Raw genomic sequence first — 16,479 nt, 5'->3', positions numbered from 1 at the left:
CATCCCACTGAAGGAAAATCCCTACAATATCCCGTTGTTGGGATTCGACCCTTAAATACTTGGTTAACTGCTTAAAAAGCTTAACCGCTGCACCATTGCCCCGGGGGCATAAATTTGCTTTATCATTATATCAAAAGGTGATTACGCTCAACCCAGATGTCCATATTTGTCTCTAAAAAATGATGATTAACTAAATTAGGTAACATCAAACTTGGAGTGACCTGCCCGGCTCCACTGAAATTTTCCATCAGCCATTAGGATAAATTGGGGAAGTGCACTTGATGGCCCATCCTGACAGCCAGTATTATCAGGTATGTTACCCATTAAGAAGAAATATTCTCAATAATGCACCGCAGCTCTCCGCATTTATGGTAGCAAAAGGCGATTCACTCACCCCTAGCACCTCCGCCAACCACCCCCAGGCTAATACGAAAGAGGTAAATCACGGATGGCTACTAGCCTTGGGTAGTTGAATAGCGCATAGGGGAGGACAGACAATCGACTACTAGTCGAGATTTAATCCTCATACCCCATGGTGGTAACACCATGCGTTAACCAACTGTCCGTCCCGAGAGAACTCCAGCTCTCTACCTCTAAGTTATCTATAGAAAGATAAATTACGGATCAACTTATAACCTATCACCAAATTAACTTTATAGATTTGTATAATAGAAAAAATTATTTGGTATCCTGAATAAATTTAGTCATCTATCCAAAACTCATAATTTACCCAAATTATTTACATACTCAATCAATTACATCTAACATAAGAGCATCCATATCAACTACCCTATCTAAAAATTTTACCCTAAATTTTAGATAGGGTAACTAAAAACCTTCTACATCAGTTATCCTATCCATTTCCTAAATTTAGATTTGATAAATAGTAATTCTTTAAATTTAGGGAATAAAACCTCTTCCCTACAAATAAACTAATATTTATTTTTAATCTCTCTTCTTCCGCTCAATCTTTTCAATCTCTCTTTCCACTTATTCCATAAATATAATAATATAAATAGAAGAAAGTGAAGAAAATAATAAAAAAAAATTAAAGATGATAGAAATTTTAAAGTATTTGATATAGTGTGTAGTGAAAAGTGATTATCTAAATTTAATAAAGTTGGTCATTTATCATAAATTTTAGATATAGTAATAAAGAAACTGATGTGGATACTTTAACGCATACATAATATAGTACTTTTTAAAAAAATTATATATTTTATTAATATTAATATATCGTCTTTAATTTTATTTAGAGATGAGTTTCCTTCATTTCAAAATTTCTCTTATTTTTTATTACATTCTTAACCAATAATAAAATGTCATTACATTCTAGATTTTTTTTAAAAAAAAATTATACTGTCTCAAATTCAATTTATAATCGATAATTATTTTTATTTATAAAAATTTAAATATAATTTTATATCAAATTTATTTTAAATTTAGTCTTAATTTTTTAAAACGAATTAATAATTTCATGATAAATTTCTATTTTTATTTATATAAATCTGATTTCATTTCCTTTTAATTTTTATTAATTTTTAAATAAATTTTTTACAGAAATTATAGTTCTCAAATTTCATCTATAACTCATAAATTTTATATAAAAAATCATATACAATTTTATATCAAATAATTGGTTTTTAAATTGTTTAGCCATGTATCCCGCTTATGTTTGGTTATGAATTGACGTTCTAAGAAACTTTAGAATCAATAATTAGGATAAATTGAGTGATATCATTCTAATGTTATTAAATTAATCATCTATTCTTCTCCAAATAAGACGTGTAATTAAAGGATACGGAACTTCTTAGCCATCTATCAAGAATATTTCCCTATTTAGTCATCTATAAAGGTTCGAATCTTGATAAAACCGAGGTAAATACCTCCCTTATGTGATAGTCACTATTCCAAAGACTAATAGCCGTCCGTGATTTACCTCCTCTGTGTTGGTCTTGCGACGAATTGGTGGGGTACTGGGGGCAAATATATTCACATTTTGCCACAAAGAATTTTTCTCTATTTATCTTCGATAAAAAATTCTATGAAATTGAACATTTCAAGACTAATCAATAGGACTAATAGGATTTATTATGTGATGCATTGCCTGCATTAAATTTCTTTTTAAACGTTACTCAACAATCTGATCTATGACATGAATAATGTCAGCACTCAAATCTTAATACTCACATTAGGGATGATAATTTTCCCCGTGAATTTGGGGTCCCGTGGGGAAAATTCAAAATGGGGATAGGGATCCCTGATTTTTCAGGGATGGGGCGGGTTTGGGGTGGGTATGGGAATACTATCCCCATCCCCGAACCCGCCCTGAATAAATAATAATATAATTTTTTTAAAAAATATTAATAATAGTGTTAATATTAATCTATTGGCTTCAATCTGTATGTACTTCATGATTTACCTGAGCTATTATTCGGAACCATGTCTTCTGTATTTCCATATTTGCCATCCTTGCAGGAAATCGAGCTGAATAAGACTAGCTGGAATACACTGTTTGAGCCTTACCTTTTCTTTGAGACATATAAAAATTATCTCCAGGTTGACATTGTTGCTGCCGATAGATCATGGAGATGGGGCGGGGATGGGGAATCCCCGAACCCGTGGGTTCGGGTATGGGGATTCTCCGAACCCGAAAAAATAAAAATGAGACGGGGATGAGAATGACAAACCCGTCCCTGCCCCGCCCCGCCCCATTGCCATCCCTAACTCACAGCGACGGTGGGCATTCATTTATTCATTCCTTCCTTCCTCCTCTGTAACAACCCCTAAAAAGGTGGCCATTTTCTCTTCTTCTTTTTAAGCCATCTCTAAAACAATAGAAGGCCTCTCCATTCCCTCTGAATTCTTGGCCATCCGTCGAGCTTTCCTTCGTTCCGCAGCTTTGGCTATGGATTTCATGAGGGCTCTCGATCAGATTGTACGGGACATGTGAGTTTTTCCCCCTCAGAATTCTCTTCGTTTAATGCTTTTCCAGGCCTCTCTATTTTAACAGTTAACGACAATCCAATCCAGAAAGAGGGAGGTCAATCTGAAAGTGCTCAAGGTACCGGAGATCGAACAAAAGGTTAGTTTTCTATAGTTTTGACAATAGTCCTCTCCGATTATTGTATTGTGTTATTTGTTGATTAGCTAGAGATGCATGTTTATGTGAAACAATCATATTTATTACAATAAAAGTCTACCATTCTAGATTAGGATGCGTCGATACTTTGTAGTATCTGTTTTACAGCTACCCAAATGTTTACAGGTCCTTGATGCTACCAATGATGAACCTTGGGGTCCTAATGTGACTGCCTTATCAGAGATTGCTAAAGCAACTAAAAAACTGTAAACCATTTTAATTGTTGTTTTGTTTGATTCTGAATATTTTCCATGCTTTTAGATCAATGCAAAATATATTAATTTGACTCTATACTTTCGTCAGCTCGGATTGCCCGTTAGTTATGTATGTTCTATGGACAAGATTGACAGATACAGGACCAAATTGGCGCCATGTGTATAAGGTAGGTGTTTCAGCTGCTACTTGTTTCCTCCTCACATTTCTGGTTTCCTAATTGCTATATCGAAGAATTAAGACAGACCTTCGAAATGTTGAACATCAGGCTTTGACTGTTATTGAGTTCTTGGTGGCTAATGGATCGGAAAGTGCCCTTGATGACATTCTTGCACATATTTCTTGGATTTCAGTATAGCCTTACCCTGAATGAGATTATCTTATGCATTCAATTTACAGTTGTTTTCATTCTTGTACTTCTTACTTTACTAACGTATTCGTGAAGGCGATTTCTGAATTTGAATATGTTGAGCCTAAAGGGAAGGATGTCGGAATAAATGTAAGGATCAAGGTAGAGACTATTTTGGCTCTTCTAAACGATAGGGAGAAAATACAAGCAATCAGAGACAAAAGAGTTGCTCCTCATGATAAGTATGGCCTTGCACAGCTCATTGAAATTCTTCCAGTGTTAATGCTGCACTCATCATTCCATATGGCAAATTTTTTTCCTATCGATCCGCTTCATCAGGTACTATAGACGGTCGTCAACAACTAATGCATATGCATCGCGTTCAGCCTCCTATGGTGGAAGCAATAGTGATGATCGCTTTGGAAATCAAAGATTCACAAGGAGAAGCAATTCCATGAGTTTCGACATGGACAAAGAATTTGAAACAGAAAGTAAATGCGAAGATGATATTGAAGATGTCCATAAGCCAAAAGCTGTTGGTTGTGAAAATGAAATGAGCAAATCCAAGAAGCTTGTGCCGGATGAAACAAGGTAAATGCAAACTAGTAGTTTTGTCCATGTTCTAATTCATCCATTTACTCCTTTATCAGTTAGCTTGACTATCAAGTTTTATTTACATTTGAGAAGGCATCACAAGTGAAGTTATCAGTTTGTAACATCTGATGACCGAGCTAGATACACTCTTATAGAGCTAATGAAACTTTAGCATGACAATCAAGCTAAGCTGTAATACATATAGCCACTAATCCTATGTTATAAGAGGGCAAGCATCAAGAGAATTGTCATCAATTCGTCAAAGAAAAAGTGCAATTCACTGGGTTCATTACCTCTTTTGCTAGTTCTTTCTCTGATCAATGTTCTGCTTTTTTTGTCTAAGGAATCGAGATTCTGTACCATCTAAACCCCCCAGGATATTGAATAAGCCAACTAGCAATTCATCAAGAAAAAATGTCCAACCGCAATGCCGGCAGGATGATTTTGATGACTTCGACCCGCGCTTGGATGACTTTGATCCACGCTTGGATGACTTCAATCCGCGCGGATCTTCTGCATCTGGTAAGTATCCATGATCTAAGCACGCTCAATATTTCGGCCAGTGCAATAGTTGAAAGACCATGCTATTTGATGGTTTTGCCATTTGTTATTCAATTAAGTCTTGTAGAATTCTCCTTGCAAGTTCATAGCAAGCACCCTTCAAAATTTACTGCTCTAGTCATCTTCATGTGTAATGCATATTTCAGTAACCGATCTTAGGCAGTCAGTCACTTGTAGACATAGTAGGCTGACTTCTGATTAATTTCTCCAATGAAAATGTCTTTCTTAATGATCCTTGTAGGAAATCTAATATGGTTAGTGAACCCCGAATTATCGGTACTTAGAAGCAGGATTGGTGATCCAACTGATTGACTCTGCAGGATCTGGTGATCTTAAGAATGCAGAACCAGCAGACCCATCTTTTCTGAAAACAACCCCAACAAATGAGAGTACTGCTAGTCCTCAGCTCGATCCTTTTACCGGTGCGATCTTTCCATCAGACATACACGCTGAAGCAACATCGAAATATCACAATCAGGTTTTTCTAGTTCCAACAGTCAGTCACAATTTTTTTTTTCTTTCTGATTAGGAAGTCATATAAACTGAAAGTGTTGAATGATGTGTCAAAACTAGTTCATTCGATACTAACTCTAGTTCTTGTTCTACGTAAATATGTTGCTCTTGTTCGATAATTTCAACTTTAAATAAACTTGCTGGTCAGTGAGAATGTTCTTGCCATTGCTCATCTTTTCAATGCAGGGAGACATCGATCTGTTTGCCTCTCAACCTGCCTTTCCCACTGGTTTTCCTTCAAATGTGGACCTCTTTGGGGTTCCAGACACAAACTTAGAGTCAGAAGAAAAATCTTCTGTGACGATCACGGATGAAAGTTTTGATCCCTTTGTTGCATTTCCAGTCAATATCTTACCTTCAGAAACTTCGCAGAGTTCTACTAGGAACAGTCACCACAGCCTAGAAGAAGACTTCAGTTTTCATTCCGTTATGTCTTATATCGAAGAAACAAACGCAGAGTCTGCACGGCATTCTTCAGAAAACATCCTTGACAACCCCGAAGCCCCTTCAACAGCATCAACTACATCGGCAGACTTCTTAACCCATGGAATCATGGACCTCAACTAGTGCTCGTGAGTAGTTACTTTGTGAAGTTACTTCATTAAAATCGAACGAACGGCTGTGTATCATATAGCAAAATCCGTAAGAATGAGAACCTTTGTTTGAATCTTCCTGTTTTTTGATTCCTTGTTCTTTAGCATAATTGATCAGTCAGTAAACTGTATCAAAAATCATTTTTAGCTGATATTTTTTTTGTTGACTTGTGTGTTCTTCATGTGTATGCAGTCAAGTTAAGTAAGAAGAGATTGGTATTTTGGGAGGCTTTGAAGAAGCTTTAGCCATGTCGAGTGGCAGGTGAAGCGACAACAAAGGGATGGGCGATTGGTGGGAGGATCATGTTCTGGCAGATCTGGGTTTTGATACTAACAAGAGGGAATGAAACAGTGTTTAATCTGTAAAAGAAACTAAATTTTGAGTTATTTTTGTTTTTCGAAAAAAAAACATTGATATTCTTTTCTATCGCAAATAACAAGAATGGATGATTCATAAACTGTCATTTTAGATCATCCTAGTAAAATCCAAGCAAATTCTCCAAACTCTATGGTAATCTACCAAACTCCTAGTAAATTCTAACCTTAAAAGCAACTTGTTAAGACTTCTTGGTTTCCTTCAATAACTCCCTAGATTTTAGTCATCTTCAACCTTACGAGCAACTTGTCAAAACCTCTTGCACTTCATTAAATATATAAAAACTCCCTAGAGGACAATTATTTTGAACTTTCATTTGATATATAAACATGTTTTACAATAAGAATTAACTTCATTAAATTTGAGCTCATCAATGACTAAAAAAAATGTTAAATGCAATATATACATCTTGAAAACATGAAAAATTCCAGTATTGTCAAATCAAACTTATATATTTTACAGAATAGCATCCTTGGAAAAGAAATTTATCTTGTACATATGAAATATCCTATGTAAAATCTACAAAGTTCTAAATAAAGAGAGAAAAAATCCTAGTAAAATAGTACTACCGGAAAGAACAATTCTCGGTTAGAATATGACTATTGAAGGTAATGTGACAAACGTTTTTGCATTTCTTGGCTTCTGATCTTTGACAAAGCTTCTTTCTCTATTTTTCTAATCCATTCCCTTGAAACATGGCAAAGCCTTCCAATCTCTTCAAGCGATCTGCATCTCCCATCTCCTAAACCATATCGAAGAGCTAGTACTTGCCTTTCTCTAGGATGTAAAGTTTGGAGAAGATTTAAGATTTGTTCTCTTGCATGCTCCTTCCCAATGAACTCATAGGGACTTTTAACAGAAGTGTCTGCTGTAATTTCCTGACACAATAGAAACTAAATGAAGTTCAAACCATCAATAAAATTAATCTTATTCTTTTTCTTTTTTTTGATTTATTGTTGAATATACAGTCAACTTGATAAGCCATACAAAAAGTAGATTACTTCTCAAAAAGATATTAAACAGATGTATTAGCACATGGTTATAAACAGAAGACTGATAGTTTTTGCTAATGACAAATTGACAGCCGTCTGAGTAAGAAAATAGTTCCGATTAGGTGATCAATTCTGATGTCAGAAGGCAACTAAGGAATTACTCATTTCAAGCTATCTTTGATTTTGATCTCTTCCTTACCATAAATGTTGTGGTCCATCCATCCCTGACTTCCTTCTCAATTGAACCGACAGACTTGGAGCACTGGCTAGCGAGTCTAACATAAGCTAGCGAGAGACCAGTTAACTCTGTTATCTCTTCATCGTTTGGGTATTTTCCTTCTGAGGTATGGAAGTTTCGCTTGACTTTTTGTATTTGATTGATCATGCTTTCCATTCTTACCTACAAAATCATATACCAAACTTTTCTGTGAGTCACAGTGAAATCAAATGAGTAATTTCCAACTTCTAAGATCTTTAAAAGGAATTACAGGCACTTTTACTGTTCTTGAATGCGAGGCTATCATTGCCAATATTGATTTCCTAATCCAGTATTGTACATAGGTTGAAAAGCGATATCCCTTCTCGATGTCGTATCTTTCTGTGCCATTAAGGACTCCAACATAGCCAGCCTGTGGTATGATTGAATGGACATAAAAAAAAATTCACTAAGATTTATCCAACTTTCTAATAAATGGACAAAGGACTTCTTCTGAACCTGAATTAAATCATCAAATGCAATCCCCATTCCTCTGTAATTCTTTGCAACAAAGATAACCAGAGAGCGGGTACTCCTTATAAGCTTATCTCTGCAATACCATCCAAATTGAAGACGTGATCGTAATGTCTTCTGATTGAGCCCTGCTGCTTCTGCCCACCTCGTAAAACTGGGTGGTTTTCCCATGTCTTCCTCCAAATTTTTGCAAAGCTTTTCTAGATTTGCCATTTCCTGGTCAGTAAATTAAACCAATTATCTTTATCCTCACAATTCTATAGAGCTAAAAGCCTAAGACATTTCAAAACATCAGTACCTTAACTCCCATAGACATTTCTGATTCGTTTTTAGCAATCACTTCCCTTTTTTTTGAGCCAGAAAGACCAGCAAAATTTCCTAGACCTCTTTTACGTAATGAAAATAATTCATCTTTGTGTCCAGATTCTGTTGGTATTTGTAAAACAGATCTCCTTGAAACCTTTTCCGATCTTCGTGCTCTTCTCTTTTTTCTTTGCTCCTTTTTGTTAGAGTGGACAACTATGTTATCCTTTTTCTCATCAAAGCGAAGCTCAAAGGGATATGCATCAAGATGCTTATTCACCAAGTTTGAGCTCCGGATTATGGTTTCTGTGACGGCCTTGGAGAAACAGGTAGTAAATAATTTCATGGCCCCAAGCCTTCTTAAATGAGTCAGAATGTCTTTTTCCAACCTTATCATGTCTGCTCCAACAATAAGATCTTCTATCCTATCAATGTTTTCCATTAGTAAGGCTAATTCTGCAGCAGTCTTCAGGGTCAAATTTGTATGAATAAATGAAGAATCCTCCCCTTTGAGAATTTGTTTGGCTACATCTTGGCATATTTTAGAAGTGCAGTTATCCAAGTTAACCTGGTTGTTAGAACAGTGGACTTCAGCTAAAGTCTCCTCAAAAACAGACACGAGCTTAATTTTTAAGTACATATCCCAAATCAAATATTAAGAGATACCTTTATTCGTTCAACACTTTGCACTTGTCCAAAGGAACATGCTTTGGCTTTGTAGGTCGCGGTACCATGAGATAGTTTCCCTTCATCAGTATTGTGCAATAGAAGTCCAAATTTAACACAGACTTCTCTGTCTCTCAGTGTGTGGACCAAATATACAGCTGCATGTTACAGCATGGAAACGATTAAATTGTGCTCTACAACATGCATTGTTTACAACCTAAACATAGGAGACAAAACAAGCCAATATGATTCTTTGGATTAAAAAAAATACTAATAAACAAAATAAAGATTATAATGATATATGTCAAGACAGTACCATACCCAAAAAAAAAAAATTGCCAACAACACAGTCATAGACTCATTGCAGAACTAATCAGTTTTATCAGTCATTAAAATGACCAACACCACCAATTCAGCAATCAAGGAACTCACTAAACTACAATCCCAGTAGTAGCTAATGTTACACCAGAAGATTAGCGCCATTGAAGCTACGAGTGATTAATAAATATAATATCCTATCTATTTTGGCATGACCAAAACAAGATACAAGCGCGTGGTCAGGATGTAATTAAAAACTGAACAGAACATGATACAGATGCGTGGTCAAGGAGATGAACGGATGAAAACATACAAAATCGTGTTCAAGCCATTACATTAGGAGTCGAAATCATCAAGAGACCTAAAACTTCCCGAGTTCCTTTGGAGAAAGCCCGATCGAAGGAGCAACCAGAAACCCCAATTTTCAAAATTTCCGACCGGCACGGCAGCGGCGCGTACGGAATGGATTACACGAGTTGAGGAAGCAAATTTCGACCATGCTCGTAGAAAAATAAAAACGAGATTTGTGTCGAAGACTTACAGGAAGAAGAGGAGAATAAGTCCGGCCTGAGAAGGAGAAGAGGCGGAGCGTAGCTTGAAGAAGGCGGTCCCTTGAAGCGGAGCCCCATCCGAGTCGAGGCACAGAGATGAAGCTCGCAACGAGTGCCCACCACTTGAAGGGGCAAAAAAGCAAAAATATCTTTGGAGGACAGCGATTGGATTCGGGTCGCCATTTTTATTTCCTTCTATTGCTGATTACCAACCGTTTTCCCTCGTGAAAAATTGTATAGATAAAGAATAAATAAATAGACACATAAATAATTAATTGAAATTAACAAATATTTATAAATACATAAACTAACAATTCATCAATTTGAACAACGGTGACACACACTAAACAGTGCCCAGTTGCAAGTTAAACTAACCACATCAGTCTGGAGCATGCTATTGTTTTTACATTCACCGGTAAAATTGTATAGAATATGCCAGACCACCAAAGATCAAAGAAAAATAAGATACAATCAAGCATGCTCGAGGAACCAGAGTGTTTTTTTCAGATACCGAAAATGCGCATGAACTGAGAAGAGAATCATGCTTACTGAAGCTTAATACCCCAAATAAAAACCAGGTGCATAATTATAAACTGATGTAATCTTCGCTCAAAAAGAATGATGGTCTCCCCAATTACCAAAACTCTTTCTACAATGAATCTGCTGAACAAGCTTGTAGAAGATGCGTGTGAGATTTATCGACATCACAAAAAGTAGTCGGGAGTTTTCCGAGTGGGTTCCGGCTCAATTTGTCGTGGTGCTGGATCAAACTGAAGGAAATTATGTTCCATGTTCTCCCCAACCTCCATTATAGCTGCCATGTTGCCACAGCGATAACAGTAGTTTGGCGCGCTAAATACTGTGACAACGTTCTTATCCTGCATCAATGCCAAATCAAATATCAACAAAAACAAAATTTAAATAAAATGCTTAATGACACTGCTAGGAGAATTTATTGTAAAAAGCCCTGAGAAGGTTTCTTCAGGAAAGTTAAAAACAAGTGGTCATGAAAATTGAGTCGATATAATTTCAAAATTTCTGTCACGTATTGCCATTTACAATATAATTGATAAATTTTGCTGCTGAAATTCCAGAATCAATAAACATTAGGAATGTGCAAGAACAAGGAGATTGATAGTAACTTTATTAACTAGGCATTAATAAACAGAATAAATATGTCGCCGTCCAGATTTACAATAGATATCTACTACTACTAAAAGATATTTGATATATCAGGGATTCAATTATCTGCCCAGCATTCTTCTTAGAAGCTGTTACTAAGTTGTCAATATGATACCAATATGCATTGTGCCTGATGAAGACATGCATAATTGAGAAGGTAAATAGTATGATAGTTTCAACCTACTTGGCACCAATTATAACCATCCATAACCAGTTGATGGGCTCTGGCCACCATGGTGAGTCCATTAGTGTGGTTGAATTGTTGAGCAATATCCTGACCAAATGTGTATCCAGCTCCTCTAGGTGATATCCCCCACCCACATCGATCATCCGGATCAGACCAGAGAAGATCACACATAGGACCCTCATGTGGAACCTATAGAGCATAGAGAAGTTCAAATATACAAAAAAAAACATTTAGACATACAGACACTCAAAGCATGTCATTCAAAATCATCCATAAATAGAGGATGATGAACAAAATCAAGTTTTCATAACCCTCTACTCTAGATGGATTTTGAATGAATACATAAGCAGAAATATAAAAATTTCATGATATAAAAAATAACTTACTCCCCCAAAATTTCCATAATAATAATGAAAATTACCTAATTTGCTATGGCCCAATCAAAATAATTTTACAACTCATAAAACATAAAACTAGTCCTAATTAAAATTGCATCATTTCCCTTCCAAAAATAAAAGAAACTTTGGAGATCAAGGTAATAATGTGTTGCAACTTGGTAGGAAAATGAAAATTATCCTCTAATTTGACAGCATGTTTATAATCAGCAAGGATAGAGTGCTAATTGCTAAATGCATGCTTACCTCCTGAATGCGACTTAGAGCACGGATAGTATCTAATGTATCCAAGGATGGGGAGAGACCACCATGCAAACAGAATATCTGAAAACAAATATAATGCATTGTCTGATACTGAATGTTAATAAATTAGTGTTGCACAGCAGTTAGACCATACAAAAGAAAGAACCAGACCTGGTTCTCAATAAGAGCTGTAAGAGGTAAGTAATCAAATAGATCAGTGAAGTATTTCCACACATTTGCATTTCCATATTTTCTTAAGCATTCATCATAAAATCCATACCTGAAATTGAAAACTAATGGCCATCAAGAAAATTATTTATAGAAATAGATGCTGGAACAACAGCAGCAAGTAGTGTATTCCAACTAATATATTATGCTTGCTAGCGCTACAAAATCTAAAGATTCTTACATTAATATATAAGAAATGCAAACTTACTTAAGATTCATGAGTATTATTATAACACAGTTATATACTGACCTCCCTGGACTTTCATAGGATTTTTTTTATGTGGTGATTTCATTAGAGTCTAGAGAAGAAAGGGCAAGATATTATTCAAATGGAACTCAACAAAGAGTAGCAATTGATAAGGTCAAGGGCTAGGTTAAGATAAAGAGTGCAGTCAGCAGATATACATTGTTGAGCACAAAACTCAAAAGGAAAAGGTTGAAATAGAGAATTGATATAAAGGGTTTTGAAGGAAAAGGATATGGCCAAGTTTAGAGTGAAGTTAGTGGAGGTAAAGAGTTCTGAGGATGAAGGATAAGGTCAAGATAAGAGTCAAGTAAGTTGAGATATAAGAGTGAAGTTTAGTTGAGATAAAGGGGATAAGGCTATTTTGTACAAGAAGTTCATATTTTTATTAGCAGGCCATCAGCAACATGTCATCAGGGCTGTTAATGATATGGAAAATAACCCATGAACTTTTCTGTTTAGTAGCAAATTATGCATATACATGATCTTATCAGAAAAAGCTATACTGAAATCATGGATGATCTTGGTGGAGACAGCTGCATAATGAAATTCAAATCTTATCATTTTTCAACTAATTTTATTATTGTGACTGGTGTGCAAGTGTTATCATGCCTTTTCAGTTCTCAAAACAAGATCAGTCACATCATCAAAACATAGTCGAGGTTTATCAAATCCCCAAAACATGCCTTGGCATCAATATAGAGACTAAGGAACTCCCATTGTGAGAGCCAAACATTCTCACTCTGGATAGGTTAATAGTGATACAATCTAGAGACGCAATCTAGAAGAATGAACAGTGGTCAGAATGCCACGTTGCCCAAGAGGACAACAGAGAGTTCCCAAACACTGTCGGGTCAGCACACTGTAAAACTTGATAGAGGCTTGCCATGGATGGAGGACCCACTAGTCGAACCAAGTAACTAGTCCTTCAGAGTATGAAAGGTCCATTTGCTTCATTTCAGTAATTACCTTTTAAAACCTCTGAGTTTCTGAGGTTGCCGTGACATTTGCCACTTCTATCAAAATAAGATGGCACTGAAGTCGCCAGACACAATCACTCAATCAGCAGGCATCCAAGCAGATGTTAAATCAAGGAAAGGTCTTGAAGAATGTTATTCTAAACTCTGTGAGAAAGGGCCATAGGCATCAGAAATTGAAAGAGCAATGTTGAATACCATATGCCTAGAGGCATTGTGCAGGCCATAGGTTATTTTCGTCACCCCAATGGGAAACTAAACAGTTATATTCCAACTCATGATGATGCCACCCACCATGTCAGTCCCTAGGATATCCAAAAAGGAATGGAAGAGCCCCCAAAGTTGTGATCTGCAAGGGCATTGCACATCCTCACACTTTTCAGTAGGATGACATTTGGATTGTCAGTAGTTGTAGCAATGTTTTAAAAGGTACTTTTAGGCAGCAAGTGATCGGCCCACTACATGGTGCACATAGAGCATGATATGGGGCATAAGAAATAGGTATAGAAAATATTTGAAATATCTATATTGATAAAGTGATCAACATATATCCAACAAAGTGTATTCATCAATATATTCAATTGGCAATTCCACATAGAAAAAGTCAATGTCAATAATACAATGAAAAACACATTATATAACAATATAGGATAGATCACATTCATAGTTATTAAAGGTGCTCGCATGCTACACCTAGGCGCAAGACGCAATGAGGTGAGACTCTTGCGCTTGTGCACCTTCAGCGTGCAGAGGAAGAAATCAGTCTTGAGGAAACAAATGAAGATTCAAATGATGATATGATTAACGAAGATGATGAAGATTTAGATATTTTAAGTTTTTTCTTAAATTTGAATTATGCACATAACATATTTATTTACTAGTGAATTTTATATTTATATTATTGTTTAATATTTTATCACCCTCATATGTAAAATTATGATAAACATGCATATCAAACGAGGAAGAGGAAGACCAAAAAGACTTGGTTAGCAACAATAAAATAAGATAAAATTTATTTAAATATAGATGATGATATAGTATAGAGCTCAATGGCGTAAAAGGATTCATACAGTCGACCCCACCTAGTGGGAAAGGGCTTGGTTGTTGTTGTATTGTTTAATATTTTATGGACTATAGTTTTGTTAGTAAAATATTTTAATAGAAATTCCCTATATATGATTGAATGGTAAAAATTTATAGCAAGAGTGTCTTACTTCGTAAGGCATACACCTCACCTTACGGCGTGTGCCTCAAGCCCCATAGCACCTATGCGCTTTTGGGTGCCTCATATTTTAAATAACTATGGTCACATTTACTAGTAACATGCATAAAACATTTATCACATATAATATAAATGTTAGTTAACATTTACAAGTTATACAAATCAAAAAATTAGTTTAATGTTTCACAATCATAAGAATCATAATTAGTGAAGAAAAATCATAAAAGAAAAATTCTCGTTTAAGTTCTTGACCATGACACAAACTGAATCAGCATTTTCCCCTTTCACTGCATAGAAAATCCATCTAGTGTACATAGCATTCACTTGAACCACCTAGGAACTCATCTGACCCTCCTAAGCACTTGAACCGCATAAAGGGACTGCATATTACATAGGGAATAAGGTCCCTTAGCTCGAATTCACCAGTGGCTGCCTCGGTTGCTTTTAGAACATTGGTTTAGAGTTATGACATATTTTAGAATGTTGATAATTTTCATTGCCTTTTAGGTGATAAGATCCCTTGGCTCAAATGATTTGAGGCCGCCTAGGCCACTTTTCAATACATTGGCTTGGAGTCATGTTGCTGATGGTGAATATTCCAGCAAGAAGTCAGTAGTAGTCATTTATGTGGTGAGATCCGACAACATACCAAGCCAACCAATGTATATTGAAACAGCCAAGGCAGGAATTATACTAGAATCCTAAAAAGTGAGGCCGTGGATTATCAGAGGGTTACAAAAAAAGAAGATATATGAGTGCCCATTATCCAAGCTAGCACATAAGGACCACCATTGGCAACACTCAACAAGTTGATCTTCCATGTCATAGGTTTAGTGTTTCTCACAGCTATAGACATCCTGGAGACAATAGGCACAACAGTCTATCAAGTTACAGTTAATAGATTAACCAAGAGTATTTAAAGAGCCTATGGAAAATTCTTGTTAAATCAAATACTTGAGCTATTTATAATTTGTTCAATAATACAGATTCCAATACTCTAATATTCAATGTCCACAATAAGGGATCGTCACCTTAGAGACCCAGAAAAAAAAAAAAAAAATGAATTTCACCTAACGATGCTTACACTTGTGTGATCTGCCGGCTCTCGTGATTTCCTCTGAGAATCGTAATCCTATCTCGGTAACGAACTTTCAATGCAACTAAGAGTGTGACAGTCTCAACAGAATAATAACCACGATCTGCATCAAAACATATCACATCAAGAAAAATTCCAAAGGTAAAGGTTAAGAACAACGCCAAAATGAGCCATAAAAACAGATATATTTTCTTCGAGAACCAAAAAAATGTCTATTTTTCCGAGTAGAAGGTCTGCAGCTCAACGAAAGCTGACCTACGTAGTCCCCCATGAAGAGATAATTCGTATCGGGCGCCTCGCCACCAATCCGGAACAGCTCGATGAGATCATGAAACTGCCCGTGGATGTCCCCGCACACCGTGACGGGGCATTTCACCGGCTGCACGTTCCACTCTTCCACGAGCACCGCCCGTGCCTGCTCGCAGAGGGATTTCACGTCCGCCTCCGGCAAGAACTTGCATTGCTTCAGGTGCTCGATCTGGCGGTCTAGATCCGCATAGGACGGCATCGCTGTGTCCAGGAAACCCCCCCTCCACGATCTGCGAGAGGCCACAGTTGAGACGGACGGAATCGAGCAAGGCTAGCTCGGACTAGGAAGAATTAGGAAGCTGGAAGCATGGAGATGATCGGGAATTCCCAAGGACGGATAGGGTTAGGGTCCGCAACGAGGAGCTTTCCGTGGGTTCGTCACTGTCTTGACTAAAATGTGTGATGGTATTTATATAACTTCTCATTAATCCAAACATAGCATTTAATTCTCAGAAAACTGAACTCCAAAAATCGACCGCCTAATGAAATAATTTT

At 36.4% G+C, this 16,479-nt stretch overlaps 3 protein-coding genes across 4 annotated transcripts; 1 reads left to right on the top strand and 2 right to left on the bottom strand.

The window, feature by feature from the left end:
• Positions 1 to 2,751: 2,751 nt before the first annotated feature.
• On the top strand, positions 2,752 to 6,399 carry LOC121996065 (clathrin interactor EPSIN 1-like). Its single transcript, XM_042549878.1, has 11 exons — positions 2,752 to 2,949; positions 3,034 to 3,085; positions 3,269 to 3,348; positions 3,446 to 3,524; positions 3,624 to 3,707; positions 3,801 to 3,946; positions 4,044 to 4,295; positions 4,642 to 4,820; positions 5,180 to 5,337; positions 5,559 to 5,944; positions 6,159 to 6,399. The coding sequence occupies exons 1-10, from the start codon at positions 2,909 to 2,911 to the stop codon at positions 5,937 to 5,939; spliced, it is 1,452 nt and encodes a 483-aa protein (XP_042405812.1). The 5' UTR covers positions 2,752 to 2,908; the 3' UTR covers positions 5,940 to 5,944; positions 6,159 to 6,399.
• Positions 6,400 to 6,750: 351 nt separating this feature from the next.
• On the bottom strand, positions 6,751 to 10,113 carry LOC121996061 (RNA polymerase sigma factor sigC-like). Of its 2 annotated transcripts, none has more exons than XM_042549874.1 (7): positions 9,892 to 10,113; positions 9,033 to 9,190; positions 8,362 to 8,934; positions 8,049 to 8,279; positions 7,822 to 7,962; positions 7,533 to 7,733; positions 6,751 to 7,219 (listed from the first exon to the last, which is right to left on the bottom strand). In XM_042549874.1, the coding sequence occupies exons 1-7, from the start codon at positions 10,082 to 10,084 to the stop codon at positions 6,941 to 6,943; spliced, it is 1,776 nt and encodes a 591-aa protein (XP_042405808.1). In that variant the 5' UTR covers positions 10,085 to 10,113; the 3' UTR covers positions 6,751 to 6,940. The 2 variants fall into 2 exon arrangements, with proteins under 2 accessions (XP_042405808.1, XP_042405809.1); XM_042549875.1 differs by having other exon boundaries at positions 7,828 to 7,962.
• A 42-nt stretch (positions 10,114 to 10,155) lies between these two features.
• Positions 10,156 to 16,389, bottom strand: LOC121996064 (serine/threonine-protein phosphatase PP2A-1 catalytic subunit-like). The gene is made up of 6 exons (XM_042549877.1): positions 15,931 to 16,389; positions 15,664 to 15,778; positions 12,080 to 12,188; positions 11,912 to 11,989; positions 11,268 to 11,459; positions 10,156 to 10,779 (listed from the first exon to the last, which is right to left on the bottom strand). The coding sequence occupies exons 1-6, from the start codon at positions 16,181 to 16,183 to the stop codon at positions 10,606 to 10,608; spliced, it is 921 nt and encodes a 306-aa protein (XP_042405811.1). The 5' UTR covers positions 16,184 to 16,389; the 3' UTR covers positions 10,156 to 10,605.
• Positions 16,390 to 16,479: the final 90 nt, after the last annotated feature.

Source organism: Zingiber officinale, chromosome 6A (assembly GCF_018446385.1).
Source record: "Zingiber officinale cultivar Zhangliang chromosome 6A, Zo_v1.1, whole genome shotgun sequence".
Lineage (NCBI taxonomy): Eukaryota > Viridiplantae > Streptophyta > Magnoliopsida > Zingiberales > Zingiberaceae > Zingiber > Zingiber officinale.
Note: the sequence above shows the minus strand (reverse complement) of the source record. Positions and strands in the feature narration are given on the sequence as shown.

Excerpts from the sequence above, each read along its gene's own strand:
- LOC121996064 (XM_042549877.1), bottom strand. The coding sequence starts at position 16,183 with ATGCCGTCCTATGCGGATCTAGACCGCCAGATCGAGCACCTGAAGCAA. Across the intron at positions 11,990-12,079 it reads CAGCTCTTATTGAGAACCAG|ATATTCTGTTTGCATGGTGG; the intron begins GTCTGGTTCTTT and ends ATTTGTTTTCAG. Across the intron at positions 10,780-11,267 it reads ATGGTTATAATTGGTGCCAA|GATAAGAACGTTGTCACAGT; the intron begins GTAGGTTGAAAC and ends GCATTGATGCAG.
- LOC121996061 (XM_042549874.1), bottom strand. The coding sequence starts at position 10,084 with ATGGCGACCCGAATCCAATCGCTGTCCTCCAAAGATATTTTTGCTTTT. Across the intron at positions 7,963-8,048 it reads CATTTGATGATTTAATTCAG|GCTGGCTATGTTGGAGTCCT; the intron begins GTTCAGAAGAAG and ends ATCATACCACAG. Across the intron at positions 7,220-7,532 it reads GATGGACCACAACATTTATG|GAAATTACAGCAGACACTTC; the intron begins GTAAGGAAGAGA and ends CTATTGTGTCAG.
- LOC121996065 (XM_042549878.1), top strand. The coding sequence starts at position 2,909 with ATGGATTTCATGAGGGCTCTCGATCAGATTGTACGGGACAT. Across the intron at positions 3,086-3,268 it reads TACCGGAGATCGAACAAAAG|GTCCTTGATGCTACCAATGA; the intron begins GTTAGTTTTCTA and ends AAATGTTTACAG. Across the intron at positions 4,296-4,641 it reads CTTGTGCCGGATGAAACAAG|GAATCGAGATTCTGTACCAT; the intron begins GTAAATGCAAAC and ends TTTTTGTCTAAG.